This window comes from Galleria mellonella, unplaced genomic scaffold (genome assembly GCF_026898425.1).
Source record: "Galleria mellonella isolate WM207_F2 unplaced genomic scaffold, CSIRO_AGI_GalMel_v1 utg184, whole genome shotgun sequence".
In the NCBI taxonomy this organism is placed as follows: domain Eukaryota; kingdom Metazoa; phylum Arthropoda; class Insecta; order Lepidoptera; family Pyralidae; genus Galleria; species Galleria mellonella.
The window spans coordinates 4,686,622-4,707,354 of record NW_026442025.1 but is presented as its reverse complement, the minus strand read 5'-3'; the positions used below and the strand labels follow the sequence as shown (position 1 = coordinate 4,707,354).

At 35.9% G+C, this 20,733-nt stretch overlaps 2 protein-coding genes across 2 annotated transcripts in view; one reads left to right on the top strand and one right to left on the bottom strand.

The window, feature by feature from the left end:
* Window positions 1–20,733, bottom strand: part of LOC113512184 (N-alpha-acetyltransferase 15, NatA auxiliary subunit) — a 119,099-nt gene that overhangs the window by 87,960 nt on the left and 10,406 nt on the right. The gene's annotated exons all lie outside the window — the stretch shown is intronic.
* On the top strand, window positions 4,245–19,342 carry LOC113512108 (uncharacterized). The gene is made up of 2 exons (XM_026895889.3): window positions 4,245–4,486; window positions 15,516–19,342. The coding sequence occupies exon 2, from the start codon at window positions 15,516–15,518 to the stop codon at window positions 18,840–18,842; it is 3,327 nt and encodes a 1,108-aa protein (XP_026751690.2). The 5' UTR covers window positions 4,245–4,486; the 3' UTR covers window positions 18,843–19,342.

Sequence of the window (20,733 nt, the reverse complement as noted above, 5' to 3'; positions counted from 1 at the left end):
TATTCCAGATCCAAATGATTATCTTGGAATTCTTATCTGTTTCTTAAGTAGAATTGGCAATATTATTGTACAATTTATTGTTATTTCCATTAATTGAAACATTTCTTGAGAGATCTCATTAGAAATACATACTTCGCGAGAAGTACACTTGCGACCCTGTATAATCAAGATAAAGATCCCGCCAAATGTAAACATGTTACAGAGAATTTGATATTTACGTATAACTTTGATATTTACGCTGCATTACTATCAGTAGACATTCGAAATGCACTATTCGAACCAAGGGGCGGATCGTCGCCCTTCCCTGACATTTCTTAAGATAGCAACATTAGCATTGCATAGTTATGTACTACATCGTTTCATACGAGTACAGGTCTATTAAAGGTCAGTAATTTGTTATATACAAACTTCTAGGAATGTCTTGAGTGATGCTTAAAAATAAAAATTTATTTATTTATTATTTTTGAAGGAAACTTACAGCTATAAGAACTTAATAATTAATAATATATGACAAACAATAAGCTAATTACAAGCTACCACATATAGTAGAAATGTTTTGTTTCCGAAAATATTATGACTAGACTGTATGGGTCATGCTTTGCCCGCTCAATTTTGGACGAACTTTAAAACGATAAGAACATATAGTATGTCACCTATGTCTTTGAGTTAGGCTGTAGCTAGAGGACTAATTATATATACATACGCCTGTTATCAATGATTGTTATGTCTGGCCACCATAGTCTTCAGACCAACTCAAATTCACTAATTGCTATAGAATAAGTTACTTAAAACACCAATACGTAACTTATAAAAAAAAACAATAACACCTCTATATATTTTGAACATTTTCATTCTTTAGCTAAAGGTCTATTTTTAGATACACTTCATCCAACATCCACTCTTTTAGTCTTCGGGCCAGAATAAAATAGTATATACTGCAAAAGTGTATGAGAACTGTCCCATAATAAAAGCAGCAATAATATAATTTTTTGTGCAACTTAGAATAGCAAACAAGCTGACGGCCCTCCTGATGGAAAGTGGTAACCGTCGCCTATAGACATGAGCAGTACCATGGACATAACAGAGTATACTGTTTCGCCCATGATACCCCCCATGCGTTGCCATTCCTGAGGACTAAGGTGTTATTCCTCTGTACCCTGTAAATTCACGCCATATCCCACCCTTCAAACCGAAACACAGAAATGCAACCACAACTGCTTCACGGTAGAAACACGAATGGGACAGAGGTACCCAAGCAATCGACTTTTGTACAAAGTCTCCCTCTGGTAAAGATAGTAATAAATATCGCTGTGTAGCTACAAACTAGATATGAAATTTAAACTCTCAATAATATACTCAATACATTGTACCGGATATTTCATTTTACCGTTTAGGACGACCTGACAAATAACAAATATTATTGTCTAGCTAATCTACTAGACATTTGAATCAAGGACAGATCATGAGCGCCTTGATATTTCACCTTACAAAGTTTCCGTTACAAACTCAACATTTTGTTACGCCGTACTAAATACATTTTAGTATTATAATGGACTTTTTTTTATTATGACTTTTTAATCGTCATATTTTTAATATTCTACAGTTGAGTTCAGAATGTATCTGCTGAGAACCCGCAAGAAACTCAAATGTTACTCTTTTCTATTCGTACCTATATATAATTTTACATCTCCATGGGTAGTGACTATAATTAGCATAGTTTTATTCCTATGTATTATTCAATGAGATATTGAAAGGCTGCTTTAAAAGTTACAGAATATGTAGATTTGATAATCCGCTGTTATGACTTAGGCACATCGTCTGTTCAGGATTTTTAAGGTACAGAAATTAGTCAATTGCTTTAAAATTAAATTAAATTATACAGTTATTCACAAATGTTAAACTAATTTAATTTAAATATGACGAACACACTAATAGCTACTACTAATACTTGTGTGAGGGTGGCGCCCCCTTGTGCCAAGGATTTCTAAGTTATCTTCGACGTCTTCGACTTAGCTTACCGGACCGTATAAAAAATTATAAAAGAGCAAGAACCGATTAAAGAGCTAGAATTACCCACAACGTATCTTTAATTAGTAGCAGATAAGAATTCTATTATTTCCTGTAAAACAATGGTCCAGTAGCGTCCCGAGGGAGCCAATGCAGCGTGGCGACCTTCCGAGGACGCCACGGTGTCGTTGACTCCTCTCGGGCGTCCGTACTCTTGCGTAACATTTTTGTGGACTAGATCTTCTGTATCGAAACCAAATTAAAATTCCAAAACCTCCTTTGTCTAAAATAATTCCAAATATACGTGGAACTTAGACACACCATTAATAATAAAAACCGAAGTGTCTATACACTAAAAATTAGTAATGAAAATAAAAACAATAAATTATGTACTCTTCTAATTTTTCTAGAACTTTTATTGAAAAATACACCTAAGCCCTTACTAATACTATAAATATGAAAATATATTTGTCACTGTGCATACAGACAGTACATAATTGAGGTGGAGAAGAGAATAGACTACTTATTTCTCAGTCACATGAAAGACTAATGTTTCTATATTTCATAAGAATACAAGATCCAGACATCAGAACTATATCTATATTATGAGTTAGTATTCGACTCCTACTTACATTTAAATAGTCACTAATATAAGAATAAACTATAATTTGATTAATGCCCGGCAACACATTTTTTAACTAAGTCAGCCATTGCTAGTTTTGTTGAGAAATCTATATATACTGATGTAATACTGCCTAAAATATTTAACATAAACGATAAACAGGAACAGTAAATTTTAATTTGTTTACTAATAAAAAAAAAACCATAAAACAGCTCATTTTTATTATCACTAATGGTTTATACCTGTTTACTACTATTTACTACAATATTTAAAGTTTTACCTTCAATAAATAGATATTTTTTATGAGTTTCACCACAGAAACGATTTTTGATTTCAATGTATTTAAATCCAATCAAATCATTCAATTTTGTGCTGATTACAGTTTAGAGGAAAAATAATGACGAAAATTAACAGGAACCACATATACGAAATGCAAATTATATACAACATACGAGTACATTTAATTAAACCTCTTCAGCATCCGATATTGCTTCGGTTAACCGCATCAGAATCTAATGGATAAAGGTAAATTCCAATGACTTGCATGCACAAAACAAGTAACCTTATAAACACCTATTTATTATAATTTTATACTTTTATATTTACATTTAATCAGGTGACTCATTTCAGCTAATGAAATTACTGTTTTCTAACTGCGAGAGGTGTGTCTTTGACGATGAGTGACTCAAACTAAAATATATTGAGTCATATTATTTAATTATATTACTTGTCTTACACTAATTTATTTATATTATTAGTCCCCCGCGAGACTTGCATGATCAAAGTTCGAGATACAAAGTAACCTAAGTTCTGGGGGGAAGGGATTGGTAGTTATGGGGTCTAATTTCCCCATTGTTAGCAATATACTCTGACAAGCCAACCTCCTGGCGGTCTTTCAGATACAGGCTCGGCCTAGTTCGTAAGCTAGTAGATCTAACTTAATGTAGTTTATTATTCAATAAAGACAGTTATTATTATTATAAAAAAAAATATTTGAACTGTTAAGACGACTCCTAGAGGTAACAAATTTGCTTTCGGATTTATAATATTAGTAAGAATAAATAAGGACTAGAAAAAATATCAATGGCCGAGCATATCGGAGAGCATTTTTGATAATAGGGACTAAGTGCCCTATTTCCGATATACCGTAAATTGTTGCTACACGCCCTAGAAATCTTCTTGATTAACGTGTCTTAAAATCTTCATGATGGACGATCTGATCTGACTCCATTCTCATCGTTTTATCTTCCAATGGTGTCTAACCATTATATTATAACAATAAGTGGATGTACCATTTCTTATTTATCCATACGCCACCCCTAACTAAGCAAAACATGCATTCTGCTTCATTATAAACTTTGTAAGCATTAAAAACAAATGTATTCAAATGGGAAGTACCACCGTAAGCGCGATATCCGTGTCGGGATCACCCATCAATTTCATCTCGATATCTGTTATTAGGGCTCATCGACTCCTGCGCACGTCACGACGCATGTCTACGAGCGGTTCCAGAGCTGTGTGAGTACACGCGACCATTGTGTGCGTGGGCGGTGCGCACGCGCTACACTGGAGTATTTACACCGGCGCCCCCTACCACCGCGAGCACTCATGCGCCGCGCAACCTACCGACCACACGTGTCACCAGTGACCGGCGCGGTGACCCCGGGACACCACTACCGAACCACACACGACACAGAACACTCGTGTTCCCAATATGTGCCAGTGAATGGACACCAGTGAAAAAATAAAAAAAAAAACTTAAAGTGAAGTGACTCTCGTCGTGTGATGTGCTGAAAGAGAGGGTGACGAGCAGTGTTTAAAGTTTACAGCCGCAGCCTCAGCCGCTTATCAGAAAATGTAAGATTAGTTTTCGAAATATAGCTAATGTTTAACATGTCAGTTATACCTATGTGACAACAATCGGATCCAGTCAGGTCCCCGACCCAGATCTCACGGGCTAGACGCCGGCGTAGCGAGCATGTGACTCCAGAGACAATACAATTATCACGACACAATATTAAAGTCGGTTTCACAGCCTTCGACAGAAAACCTCAATGACGCGACGCGAAACATCTGTGTGAACATACAAACAAAAGTTTCAGTAAATTGCAATGTGCTTGTAACGTGTACTCAGAATAATTATTACTTAACCATACAAAAATGCGCCCGTAATCGTATTCATTTTCGGCAGTATTTATTTACGTATCTCGCAAGATCGCATATAAAACGATATGTAAACTGAACGGTAAAGATTTGTGCAAATATAAGCATTGTAGGTATATTTACATATTAAATACGAACAATCCACTCGAGTACTATATCTGAGAATACAGATCATTTTCCTGGAAAGCGTAGGACTTTATGAATGGATTGGCAAGACATAATTTTAGGTTTACTCATAATCCGTCCTTGTAAATTCATAATCCTGGCAATTTGCCTAATGCAGTTGCAATAAACGAATTAGTATTCTAGATAAATAAAAAAATAAATCACTGTTATTGAATAACGAACAGTACCGGCTAGAAATTATTTGATACACTTACAGAAATGTTAATTGGAAACAAACTGTAGTTATTAGAATTGTCAATTACTTATAACGGTATCAATGAATAAAATACATATAAAACTTACATACGCAAAATAAATGTAATAATTAATACAATCAAAGTTTGCAAGCGAAAACCACAACAATCATCGTATATTATTCGTAATCGCAGCCACTGCAAACAAATATGAGAACCGAGCCCGCAATTAATTCCTTCTGTGCGAGATTAGCTTCGATGCTTACGAAACCGCGATTGAGATGCATATTTGGTTGTATTACTCACAAACAATAGCTATTCATCATACGACACATGTACTCGCATACATTTTGGAAAATCCGATAAAAACAATACACATTTTCGAGATAACGGAACTGAGAAAAACCGAGTAGTTTGAATACGTGAGTGAATTATTTATGAATGACGTAGTCAATGCTACGTGGTTTTAATTAATTGACGAAAAACGAGTTTAAAACGCGACATTATATCACGTTCTTCGCTAATAACTTCGAAGGAAGTCGTATAAAACTGCAACAATGTCATTAGTATGTATAGTACGTAATATTATGTCTATTCTTGTAATACGAGTCGCGTCACTTCTTTTTGTCGATTAGATTTGTTTTAAAAATAAATCATCGTTTTAAAAGGTCATTTTGTGACATATTATTATTAGAGTAATAATGTCTCTCAGTTATTACTTTTATCTATCAATTAATCGTTTGTTGAACGATATTATTCTTTTTATAAAAGCTTCATCTAGTTTCTTTCCTATTTCCGATTAAATTATTACCTTTTAATCTTTATTCTGTATTTACTAGCTTCTGATTGAGCTGAAATTTAGCATATCTATGTCGTTGATAAAAAAAAACACCTGTTCTGTGAACGTACTTAAAATATACTTCTAGAAACTTTATAGTGAAACAATGCAACCCCGTCGAATTAGGACTTGTTTGCAATTTGTCTCGATAAAGCGCGCAGTTGGAAGAGCATCACAAAATATACGTACAGAACCTTATTTTTAGCATTTCATAAATAGAACGATCGCGTATATTATAGAGATAGACTACTTCCTTATCTATCATATATTATCACGTCAATAATTTACAAATTGGTGTCTTCCGAGTATAAAATAAAAGCCAATGAAAGCGCCTTTGAAAGTAGCACCGACGTGTTCTCGCCATTTAGTGTGATATAACTCGGTAAATAAATACGTAGATATACAACGATGTGTACATAGTTGTTGATAGATGTATCAATGGTTCGTAACGGTTAATTATTCATAGCTTCACTTCCTACAATATTGAAATAAGAAGTTTTATTATGAAGTTTAATTTTTCTGTTTAAAAGCACGTTAAAATCTAGGCATAAGTACAAATAAAAATATGCACCGGTGCTTACAATGTTCTAAAATTTGCAGCCACTAGATAATCTTCCATTGCATTGACATTTTCTATTTCTAAAACGAGCGGTAAACTCAATATGAACAATAAGTCATGAATTACGCGACATCATATTAATCAACCGGCTTGGAACTATTCTTTATAGCAGTCTATGGGGGAGACCTATGTTCAGCAGTGGACAGTTAAGGGCTGATACGATGATGATGATGATGATGATATTAACCAAACTATAAAGATCATTGCTTTTACAAATACTTTAAAATACATAATATTAACGAGCTTAATCGTTTATAATAATACAAAAAGATAAATTACGAAAAGTCTATTTACCAGTAAAATTATAATATAAAAATTCCTACATTTTTTGTAATGTTTTCGCTTAGATTATAATTGCCACCGCGATCTTTCGCAGCGATAAAAGAATAAACACATCGAAAAATAGATAAATAATTAAATATTTATTAAATAAAAGATCCTCTAAAACAAACTTGAGTGGCAGTAATGTAAACTGAGAGACTAGTTTATGTGGTATATAGAAAAATAACGACTAGCCAGTGAATCTGTTTGTATGTCGGTCTATCTGTTTATTCATTACGTTAGTTTAACATTTCATATGATTCACATGAACACTGACAAATAGAAATGGTTTAAAGCTCAAAAAGATACATCCTGTTCCTTTGTTTGAAATCAGGGTAACATATTTTTGTTCTTGATTCTTGTCTTGATAATTTCATATCTTCTTTGCTGTTCCATCATTCTCACAATTTATTTCTTTAAAGTCACAATATATGACTACATGATTCTTATCCCTTCTCAAATTAAAGTCAACTTTTGTCCTTCACATTTTTCATAAAAGTTGCAGTAGTAACTACTTGTATTAATTTTAGCTTCATCCATTCCCAGTGCAGTCGCTGTTTGTCACTAAATGTTACTAATTTCTTTATCATTCATCTCGACATTCTAATTAAAGGCTATCATTTACGAGTAGTAATACAATAATTTACTTAACTATTGTTACTATTCGCGCCGTGGGAATAATAAATTCAATTAAAATGCGGATATACAAAACCGACAATTCTACATTTTTGTTTCCGTGAGTAAAGTTAAATGCATTAAATATGTTATCAACAATAACGTTAGATTACAATCTCGCATAACAAGTTTGCAGCGATATAAATACCAATAAGAAACCGGCCAACCTTGGTGAACCTTCTTATATACAAAAGAACGTGCTTTACATAGAAAGCATATAGAAATTGTTAAACTATTTAAATATCGCATCAAATCTGCATATGAAAGTCAAATAAACGTTACGCGGTCTGATAAATAGCTTAACTCTGAGAACAATAAATGGTTTTATTCCCTTGTCATCGCTATTTCAGCCATTCAAGATCCACTGCAGTGTGGAAAATAAATTTCTCTCGTAAACCAAATGAGTAATGGTGATTTAAAATGGAATAATTCCACGGTCCTTTTATCTGTACAAAACTATAAAATCTATCTTCTGCACTGACTCCGCTACCACTTCAGTCGCTATGATCTACATCATTCACTTCTTATTTAGATCTTCTTCGAACATCCTCATTATAGATTCTATCATCTCGTGAAACTACAATAGTTTTCCGAAGGAATATTGTCATTAAAATTAATAACAAGTACTAAAATATGCAAGCCATATGCAAATGACATGCACAATTAAAACACTATTCATATTGAAATAATAAAAGCACGCGATTAAAATTGTTTATGTCAATGACAATGGTTTACTGTCACTTAATGGATATGATCGATATACACCTAATAATAACTTGCAATTAAGCTATAAAAAATAATTACAAATACACAATATACCTTATTGTTATAATTAACTATAAAGCAATGTGGTTCAATATGAATTATGTAAAATTATTTAAATTCCATATATGTATAATAAATACCATAGATAGGAGACTAATTATGGAAATGGACAAATCAATAGATACAATTGGAATAAATTACGAGGCAGTTAACACTCTATTGCCACATTAGGGGCATAATATAATTTAAACCTAAAGACATTGATAATGAGTTGTAAATAGTTATGAATAAATTTATTTACCATCATCATATGGTATCGACGATCGTGGGAAATATCGCTGACAAATAGATAATATGTAAAGACAAAAATATCCATACTATATTATATTGAGCATTAAGCTGACATTGATATATATATATATATATATATATATATATATATATATATATATATATATATATATATATATATATATATATATATATATATATATATATATATATATATATATATATATGTAAATAAATTTCCAGTGCGTCGGGCAGTTCACCTTAATCAAAGATATGAGCCGATGTCCTGGTTGTACATAAAGCAACCTTGACTTTGCCGTGACACTGACATAAACAAACGCAATTGTGTCACAGTGTCACAAATATCGCCTCTCAATAACAATCGCTATTAAATCCCACATGTTATCATAAATATGGCCATGCTCCAATTTTTCGAAAACTCACATAAAATTAAAATTACCGGACCAAATATAAAAAGTCTTGTGATAAAACTTTTTACACCACCGCAAATTATTTAAAAACTCATTTCCATTTATCGTGGACATCAAGATGATTTAGATTTGATGATAATATAAACACGGTTGCGTCACCGGCTCCGACGAGCATCAACAAAAAAACATATCCGGCTCAAACTATGTGGACGTTGTCAAAAAAAATAACGAACGTTCAATTCTGATAGAGAACGTCGAGTACTCTTATAACAAATTCTGTGAAAACTAGAGAGTAGAGAACAATGTATAACTACAATTTGTTTTCGGTGTGTAGCAACGCGTATGTCGCGCATTTGTTGTTGTGCTAAACAATAGGTAGGCTCCCAGCAATTAGTTACGCTCGCGCATCGACTATCCCATCGGAGCTCTAATCACCGAGTCGAACTTCACTCGTCATAACCGACCCTTTGTCGCAGCGCGTAGGCCCGGCCACTTACAATAACCAACATTTCGCCTTGAGCATAATTGCTTTAAGCGATAATCTGATAGCTAAACGGTTAGTGCAACTGACCAAATTACAAAACCCGCTATTAAAATATGCAGCTTTTCCTCGCACGACTCAGAGCGAAGGACTTGAGCGCAATCTAAGGTTGCCTATTATACGCCACGCTCCGAAAAACACCAAAAGGTAGCACCAGAATAGCGGAAAAATTTTGAAACTTATTGCACAAGACACGTTCATATTAAACAATACAGAACTAACTAATAGCACCGATTATCAATATAGAATCAGTTAATTGATGTTTACTTCATATAGCGCCGATAAGAACGCGGATAGACGCCGCCCGCCGCACAAACAGATCATAGATCGTAATCCCACTTACCATGAGAAACGTTCAATGTAACTTACCTGTAACAAAAAACAATTATATTAAATTGTTTGTTCCAAGAAAGAATCATTATAAATAATAAGAAAGCTACGTTCGTCAACTTTGATCTCAGCACAAAAACAAATCGTTGAATTAGTTAAAAACAAATTGGAATAAGAGTTCACAAGTCAACGAGCAACACGTACGCACTTTTACGGATACTTGTAATCATTTATGAAAAGCACGAAAATTTTGAGATGCTGTAACAGCAATTATGGTTGGACGACATGAGAACAAGCATTACACGGCAGATTACGTAGTTACAATAAAGCTGGATAGGACCACTCGGCGAGTTACGAAACAAAGAGCAAGAAAGTCACCAACAAAGAAAGGAAAGCGCGCTTATAACAAAAGCGTATCACGCGTTCAAACTATTTCTACAAGAATCCCATCTCATCGAGATAATGACGAGATTAGAAGAAATAATAATCTAAATCGGTTTTTATGAATGCGACAAACATGTAAAAGAGAACGTTTTTTTTTTCTTTTTGTAATAGCTGCTCTACTGCTGGTATCTAAGATTATCTGACAGTTCCATATAAGGCCGCATGTCTTGTAATTTTAGTAAATCGCTTAGAGGCAATATTGAAAGAAACAAAACAGTATAAGGAAGTTTGATATTTAATTAGTGTGAAGGTTATTGAGTTTTCAAGGGTGAGATATCATTTTATTGTATGCATAAATATAGAATTCTTATAAAAAAAAAATGTAACTGCAAATTGTAAACTATGAGTCTAAATGTAAGAGATTATTGATAATCGTCATATATCTATAAATATGCTTACTCAACGCCAAGCAAAGCGTTAACCTTGAAAGTTTCAAAGGTACAGTACCATAAATCATAAATCTGCCAACAATAGAGCACATGACAGAACGCGTAGTAAAAATAGTTTGAAATATTTCACTACGAATGGCCCCGAGTCGGCGCGTGCGCACTCCACGACCGTAGCCAGTCACGACTCGAAGAATCAGATCAATTTTTTATATGGTGACCTTAAAATAACAGAGACAACAATGGAATTTGCTACTTACATCGTTGAAGTGATATTTTAGAGAAAAGTTAAATGAGTACCAATGTTACTTATGTATCAAATGCCTGTACAAAAAAATAAGTAGATTTATCGATAATGACAAAAGTATGTGCTAATAATTATATGTCATTTGTAAGTTATACAGCTCCCCTTGTGTATATAACGAATACATTTATTACATTTAGAAATATTGAACAATCTCAAATGTGAAGTCGAATAAAACACAGAAACACATGCAGCAACTATAACAAAAGGCGAAATTTATTTGTACAAAATAAACACTTTATTACTGAAACATATTACGTTAGATAATCTAAATTAGTACTAACAAGAGATGAATGCGTTTTTATAAAAGAATTCCCACAAGACAATACAAGGTTACCCAGTAATGGGGACCTTAATAACGTTGAATTTTACTTGATAACGAGCGTGGATTTTCTAAGGAGCCGAGATAAAGTTACGCTTCTGTATTATATAACAAGATGAGCCGGTGCATAGTGTAAACAGGTTCGAGATGGACTCGCCTTGGCCGCGGCTAATGCTAGTCGCTATGTGCAAAACCATGACACGATTAGCATTTCTAAGATCCAATGAAAATGTCAGCGAAGCATCGGCATTTATGGTCGCAGCCCTTTAAATACACATTTAAGAATTCTTAGTAATACTCGAGTCATTTTATAGATTCTTTAGTGGTTACATAATGTTTAGAGCTTACATCTTTGTTTATACATAAATTAATAATTTAACCAATTTCTAACGATGCACTGCGGATTTATCTATTAATATTTTGTTATAACGTGAAATGTATAATCCAACTACATTTGTTATACAGCTATTCAAATGCTTTTTACAATTATATCCGTGCTTGTTCATTATCTGCGTTGTGTTGTAAATCATTACTAATGAATTACATTGCGTAAGATGAGTCTTTTTTTAAATTAATAAATGGAGATAGACAATGCATTAATACCATTAATTTCGATGTAAACAAAAGACTGTATATGCAAGACGCTGAGAGCTTATTTAGTAAAGGCTTCGGTAATGAGGCCGTAGATAAATCAGGGCGGCACGCGCGCGATGCGTCTGCGCATCATTAGGGTTACCACACAATAACAGAAATAATTAACGTAATCAATTTAGCTTATCCTCTTGAAATATTTAAAATCATGACATGCGTATAATATTTTATTTAACTATCTTTAGATTTCAAGTTTTTGTTCTAAGAATTTCAATAGTTTAAACCGTAACAACATAATACATAAACAGACCGATAAATTTTATCTTCGTATGTTATTCGTAAAAGTCAATATATTATTGGGATTATTTAAAACTACTTTCAATACAGGGCAATGATCTTACAATAATTAGAAAAATCAAAGTTTTACCTACTTAATTTAGTGGAAACAATTCTCTTTGCATCGTTATATAGGTTATAACTTTTCTTTATTCGAGACAACCCTGACATCGCTAATGATACGGGCGCGCGCACTCCATTACTCTTTCGATCCGGTTACTGCGGTCTTAAACCTCCAGATTAATAATGATAAATGTAAGTTCGTGCCACGCGCCAGTTGGGCGATGATATTCCTAAACTATTTGGACTATAACACGACCTAAGGACGGCGGACATAATGGCACAATTTGTGCTGCTCGACGGTCCCAATGCCACAGTTAACGGCGATTTGTTGCAGTTACGAAAGCTGGCAAATAAGGCGACAAACCCGCTTTACATACGCTCTAGCTATTGATTGACGATTGAACTCATTCTTGTTGCATTGCGCAATTTCACCGTTTATGTCGACTGTGTTACAAGTGCACGGATATTAAGTGCTAGTTAAGAAATACTATGTCTATAACTTATAACTATCGGTCGGTTTGCGGTAGGTTGTAATAAATAAACATAGGTACGTTTTCCGTCGTTCCGCAAACTCAAGGAGATCAATACATGCAATTACTAGCTGCAGGTATATTAGACCTTATTTTCTTGTTGACTTATCTATATAATTATATAAATAACCCCTGAAGAGTGTCAGTTGGATCAATCAAATGAAAATACAATTACTTTTACACGATTCATCAAATAAAGTCAGAATTTTATTTTTCATTTCGATTTAAATCGAGCACAGCGTTTCAATTTGGAAAGCGTAAAATGCAGTTAACGACCACAGTCCACACAGCACATCCTGTTGGTTCAGCTTACAAAAGCCGATGGAAAGTTGTGCTGGGGACCGAGTACTGAATACAAATCGTCAACAATGCATCACTCGGGCGCGTTTCCCAACGTAGCGCGTCTCAGTGAAATGAGACTATAAAGAAAGCTTACGACATATTTGAATTCCGAATCTTAATTTTTTTTTTAAGATTGCAATCGGGGCGTGGTACGCGCGACCACAAGGCTGCCCAGCATTGTTAAAATCGTAAGCGCCGACCACCGTGACACTCCCGAGCCGTTGTTGGTTAATCATTCACGTTTTGTTGACCGCAAAAAAATCGAGCACCTTGTGGCTGCAAGGCCGCTCGCGCTTGCCTTAGTTTTACGTTGCCCATGTCATATAATTACAACAATGATCGCAACGGAACGAAGTGCGCTCCGCGGCAACATTATCGCGAAGGCGAACGTGTTACAAACGAAAGGATGAGTCGGGCAAATGTCAAAGCGTAGCAAAATACCTACTTAGTGCATTTGTGATCGGTATGCAAACAAAATCCTTGCAACGTTAAATGCAATTGACTTTACTGATATACTACTTAACCGGATTAACAGTTATCGATTTCGGAAATTCAAACAGCCGCTTATGCAACCGTTTCTCAATGAGTGCCGCGACCAAACGCCGAAACGATTAAATCAAGGTTATTCATTAGTTTTGATTTACACCTCAACAATTGTTATTAAAAAAAATTTTACAATAGCTTTATGTTAATATATAATAATTTGATCACTTGGAAATAAATAAACTAGAAAATAGACTTAGGTATACTGTAATTAATGCCAACAGCTCTGGTACGACACGAACCAATTTCCACAATAATTCACGATTTTATGAAGGTCGCAAAGCTATAAATTCCTTTAGACTGCACAATCAGTTATTCCCCAAGTGTTATTATATACCCACGGGGTTAATTACAATCAAGTTTCTTGTTACATAAGCGTTTTATAAATGACAACAACGTTATGTTTAACAAAGACAATTTACAGAATATATATAGTATTTTATGACATAAACATATATATGTACATAACATTAGGGAAATTCAATACATTAAAATCCAGGTAAAAATGAAAACTAGCACGTGTTCTATCGTAACTATAAAAACTTTTGAAACCTTTACAGAAATAATTCAGGCAGTTACAAAATTGTAAAGAGCGCATGGGCCTGTTTTATAGCGATGAGTTTTGATATATCTATATATCCAATAAGTATAACAAAAGGTTTTTATATATGTTTATTATATGATTAGCATAAAACAATTTGCTTTCATTTGACTTTAATAAAATAATGAGGCCGTCGGTTGCATAGGAAATTGTATAAAGTAATCTGGTTCACTTAGTGTCCAGCTTACAACAATTACAAGTTGATACAGTTTACCGAAGGCGAAATCGTACTAGTTAGGCGACCGTGCCTTTCACGGGCCCTGGCACGCCCACCAGACCAGCGGCGCCCTCGACTTTCCGTCCCGACGTTTCCACTCCTACTATTAGCCCGCTAGACGCAGCAGCCTCGCGACGCTTTCGCTGCCGAAACACCCCAATTTTCGTCATCGCTTATTATAACATATTTCATTCATACATAAAGCATTTTGTCACTTCCCACCCACAACACTTACAACACTGGCGTATACCGTTTGAAAGAAACACGATTATTCACGCTCAACAGCTGTATTACGGACGTCTTCGTGACTAACCAGAGATTACGTTGCTATGCTCGTGCTGATCGAAATTGAAAAAATACCTTATTATTGTTTCAAAACTGTAGATTTATACGCGGCTAGTTCCCAACTCGGCTAATGAACATTCTATTTAAGGCAAACTCGGTGAACAATAATCAAAATCGGTGAACAATAAGGCCCCTGCGGATAAAACTAGAATACGAAGACACTTAAATTAAGCATGACAGTTCGATTTTTTCGTATTTAGGCTTCGCGGCCTTCCTGTCGCGCGGGCATTATTCGCCATTCAATTTCCAATTAAACGCTTGATTCTCAATGCCAGCGGGTCGGAGGTGGTCGCTGTGTAAAACTTGATAAAAGGCGGGTGGTGGCACGCGGCACGCCAGTGTCCAAATCACTGGCCACCGCTTTTGTCTCCATCGCGCCTTTCACTTCGACCGCTCATGTACGACGACGGGGCGCCGTTCGATAATAAAGAAACCCCTACTTAGATAAGTTCGCTGATATATACTTTAGAGTAATAAGGACAGTAATGTTGCAACGTAATTTAATAGATTATGTTTTCTAAACTTTCAGATGGTGAGAGGGGCGGCGTTGGCGCTCGTGATAGCGCTGGCATGGGCGTGCAAGGCGCACGCCAGTGTCCTAGTGCCCACCTACGTGCGGCCGCCTGACTCGTTCGTGCGCGATCAGCGCAGCTTCACCCCGCAAATAGATATTGACGCTGCCGAGTCCCAGCGAACGATCAAGCGTCTTATTGGCGGGCACATGAAAAACAAGGACTACAGCAGCGCAAAGAATTCTATTTCATTAGATGACAAAAGTGAAAGTGGAAAATTCGTGGGCGTGATTGCGCCGGATCAGTCGGGCGGCACCGTGGGATGGAATCAAGGCATTTGGGATGACGGCATGCTCATGTCCAGCGCCGGCGAGGGAAAAGAAGCTGGAAAAGTTAAGGAAGACGAGGAAGATAAAAAGACATTATCCGATCAGGTGGCAGAAGGGAAATATGGTCTTATACAGAATGAAATATTTCCTAAAACTCCAAAGCGACCAGGAATAATTAGTTATGAACCAAATTCAGAGACAAGAACAAAAGACAACCTACAGAGTTTAGGAGGTCTAAAGAAAGACGAAATATGGCTTGCAGAAGACCACCTGCTAGTTTTGAAAGGAGGTTCGTTCCCGGAGCGTACTAAAGAAAGTGATAATAGACCATGGCCACCGATCGACAACTACGAGGCGCCTAGAAGGCAAGTAAAACTACCACAGAAACCCAAAGTGCCTCCGCCCTTTCCGGTACAACTCTCCGACAACGGACCGCTCGTCTTCCTTACGCCAAACGGTAGCGTCCCTGCGGGCTTTTTCCCTCCCTTCCCTGCAGGAGAGGGCGAAAGCCCTCTACCTCCTCCGCCATTCCCATTCCCACCGGGAGCGCCCTACCCCCCGGGTGACTATCAGGGAAACTCTACTGCCGGGGGAGCGCCGCTGCCAATTCCTCCGTTCCCATTCCTACCTGGGAATGCGAGCGAAGGAGCATTCCCCTTCCCACCACCCATGAATGGATCTTTTCCAGAAGGCTTTCCTCCGGGCGCAGTGTTTCTACCACCACCGAGCAACCAGTCAGACCTGTACGACGAAGACGACCCTTCGATTTACTATCCGCCGCCTTACAATTTTTCTTACCGCGCTGACTATAACAACAGCGTACCAGCTGGACCACTAGTTCCTGGTATAATATTACCACCGCCACCAGATTTCTTTGCGCCAATGGAAGAAAAATCGACTACGGAAGAAATTAAAACAACTAGACCACCCACTACTTACTCAAGGCCGAAACCAACTACTAAATCACCTGCTTTAGTAAATCGCCATAAATATAAGACAAGGCCAACAACAAGCACGACCACAACAGAAACTACAAGAACTACCGAAATACCCAGTACAATAACAACGCCGCTTCCAATCGAAATTGTAACAAATCCAAAAATAAGAAAACCTCAACGTATACCATCAAGAGCTCCCGTACGCGTCCAAAATCTTCCAGATGATGTCACACCACGACCAAAAACAGAAAAGCCAATTTACAAAACTAGAACCAAACCTACATCCAAACCATTGTCAGTTTCAGTCATTTATGACTACCCAGAACCTATATATGACACAAAAATACCGACAACATCTGAGAAACCTTATATAATATATAATGTACAGGAAAAGACGCCTAACGTAGTTATTGACGATGTAGTCACATCAACCCCCGTGCCATTGAGAGCATACTACTCAAACACTGAAAATGAAGTGCCCACAACTAAATTACAGCCGGTATATAATCAGAAAGCTAAAGAAAACCCACTGGCTTCTTTCTACTTCTACGACGAACAACCAAAAACGTCACCATCGCCTGCCACATTTTTCGATGGCAGGAATTATTACAAGACAGTGCCAATCAGTCAAACACCATTTACGCAACAAAATGTTAATCCTCAATCTGGTTTCACACCGGCAGTTGATGTTTCATATGGAGCGATCGATCAAGCAGATGCACTATTTTTATGGCCGCAAAAACAAGGACCACGTACGCTCACCCAAGAGTATTTCAGTATACAGAAACCGAGACCTCAAACGGTTTATGTTCAGCAGCCAAAGCAGCGGCCGGATGCATTCTATCAACAAATAGCTGACATTCAACAAACGATAGACTTATTTACGACAAAGAGACCGAAGGCGCATTCGCATAGACCACATAGCCACAAACCTAAGGCTATTACATCGAGACCTGTTTATCAATTCAGCTATCAAAGTAAACCAAGACCAGAACAATTGACTTTCCGTGCACCTAAATTAGATCCAGAACCTTTCAGACCAATGGTGAGTTACAGCAAACCTTTTAACTTTGGAAGCGAATTCAATGGTATAACTCCATCAGTATCACCTGGATACCAACAACAGTACCTAATAGAAAATATAGTTACTACTGAAAATCCAACTGCGACTAGATATTATCCTAAAACGAAATTACATGATCAACATTATAACGATGCACTAATCGGGAAAGATATTCGATCCAAGCCGAATAGAAACCACATACCGATTCAGAACGACAAACCAGCATCAGTTCAAATACAAAACAGACAACCAAGTACCACGGCAAATCCGATCGAAAATGGTTATTACACTAAACAAGACGAGAGATATCTAGACGATATCACAAAAAATTCTTTTGATATTTTTGGCAAAAAAATTGAGGACAACACGCATGATGTGAACGGTTTAGCAGTGACACCACCGCTCAACACTGTCAGGACTCCAATCGACAACAATATAAATCTACAGTACGCGTACGAGGTCGTGGAATCCCAGAGTCCAAACCCACCATCATTGGACAGAGACACACTTGTGAATGAGCGTCTCCCACGTCCACCGATCAACCCGGACAGCGAGCCCGTTATCCAAAGGCATCCGAACGCAGAGTTAGTCCAGCAAAAACCACCATCACTGATAGATGACACGCTAGTGAATGAGCGACTGCCACGGCCGACTGTTAACCCTGATAGTGAGTTTATCCCTATACCGAACCCCGGATACAGAACTGCAGAGCAATACAGAGTTCAAAATCAAGTACAAAGACCGCAGTTCACTGGCGAGCAGTACGACCTTAACAGCCCCGCGTTGGGTGACGACACGGCGGTTAACTACCGAAGACCGCTACCGCCTATCAACCCAGATGCGGAATGGATAACCCCAGTGAACGCGGCAGGCGAAGGCAGACCGGGCTCATTCGTGTCATACCGGCTGCCAGGCGAAGGCGCGCATGTGTACTTCCTGACACCACAAGCTGCGCAGGCAGCACAGGCGGCGCAGGCCCGCCAGAGGTACAGGCCGCCCGGATACGGACGGTGAAACCAAAGCTCTAGTCTGAACAGTGAACGCCGCGTAAGCGACGTGCAGTGTAAATATAAAGCGCAAATGTGATGTTTTAAGTGTCCTAAGTAGTGTAACAAACAAAAGACTAGCGGGCGAGATCCGCATTGCCATAATATTTAAAACACGAGTTTTTTTTTTATTTAATTATAATGTAATGTGTTTTATTGTGCGCTAATGTTCTGGAACATAACGGACGCTCTGTATTTTTGATATACTATTTATTAATTTATTGTTAAGAGACTGTGGTGCATGCATAATGATAGCTAATTTATTTATGTCAGTATTCTCATGAACTGTCTGGGATGATGTGATATGTTATAGTGTGACAATGATTGTGAGCATTGTTATAAAGTTAATAATGAAAACAATTGTTATCTAATTGTTATTTAAACAAAATAATAACAAATCATTGTGATTTTGTATTTTAATAAACGAAGATGAATAATAATGAAACATTAAATTTTGTATAAATTAAATGAGTTTTATTTATTTATTTTGGATCATGTAATTTTTATAATTGCACAAATAATACAATATTATATAACAGACATAGAATACTAAATATTGATAGGATTGATAGTTTCAAAAATAACATGACAACATGTTTGACTTTGGAAAATTACTGATTTCTGTATTGATAAATAAAATTATGAAACCTCTATCTATTTATGATATTTAATATTTATATGGAACAAGAATGTCATAAGAAAATACAAGTCTCTATAATAATATACATAAATATTTATAGCTTCTATTTTATTCTTGATATATTACCATAAATTCCTTACTATTATGGTAACATGTTTGACAGGGATAACGTAAAAATGCGGTCTCTATTATTCAATAAAAACTGCTTCATAAAAAAGCAAACAATAATAAATTGGTATAATTTATAATAGTAATTATATAAACTGCAAACGAATGAGATATCGCTTTAATTATCTTATGTATTATTTGGACCGAATAGAACATTCGCCAGTAGTCAAATTGTCTCAAAAAAAACAATCAATGATAAGTTTGTACAACCCTGAATTATTAATAAATTAAAATATATTCAACACAATTATGAAATTAATTCGGTATGAGAATCAATTGTGAATTCACTTGAAATTATTAAGTTTTTTTTATTTCAATTTTAATAAAATAAAAGAATGATCTATAAATATTAAATGAATCTAGAAAAATGACAAACCTAAATTGAAACTAGGGTGGTACGTCAGAACAGAAGCATTACTGGTCTACAGTATCTACCTACTTTTAAACAAAAGAATAACGTGAGAAGTAAGAATTATAAAGAGATATATAAAGAGTAATAAGAATTAGCTATATGGTCCCAGCATAGAATAGGCCACCCTTTCCTTTCCCATGGGTGTCGTAAGAGTCGACTAAGAGAATTAATAGACGAGGGATGACCAACAGCGGTCCTCTTAAAACATCACCAAAGCCTAACTGCTGTTGCCAATACACCTTCCAAGCGTGGCAACTACTAGCAAAACCTTATATAGAATAAATATAATTCATAAACTATTTAATTACATATTATATTTTATAATTTATTAATTTTATGAGTATATTACATTAATTTGAACGTAACAACAGATATATGACCCGTTGACATGTTATATTACGTTAGATTATATTATAAAACTAGATCATAATTAGACTGTAAAAATAATACGTAACATTACAGTATCATAAATGCAATCAATTAACGACCGGATACGAAGCTGTGGCTTGTTCCATTAGACTGCTGTGACCTTGTGTGAATAGTGAACAATTACTTGAAAACTCTTAGCGGCAATCACTCAGAATAAAACCATACTTCATTGCTTAGCGAAAAATAATTTACATTTGTTAAAAATATATA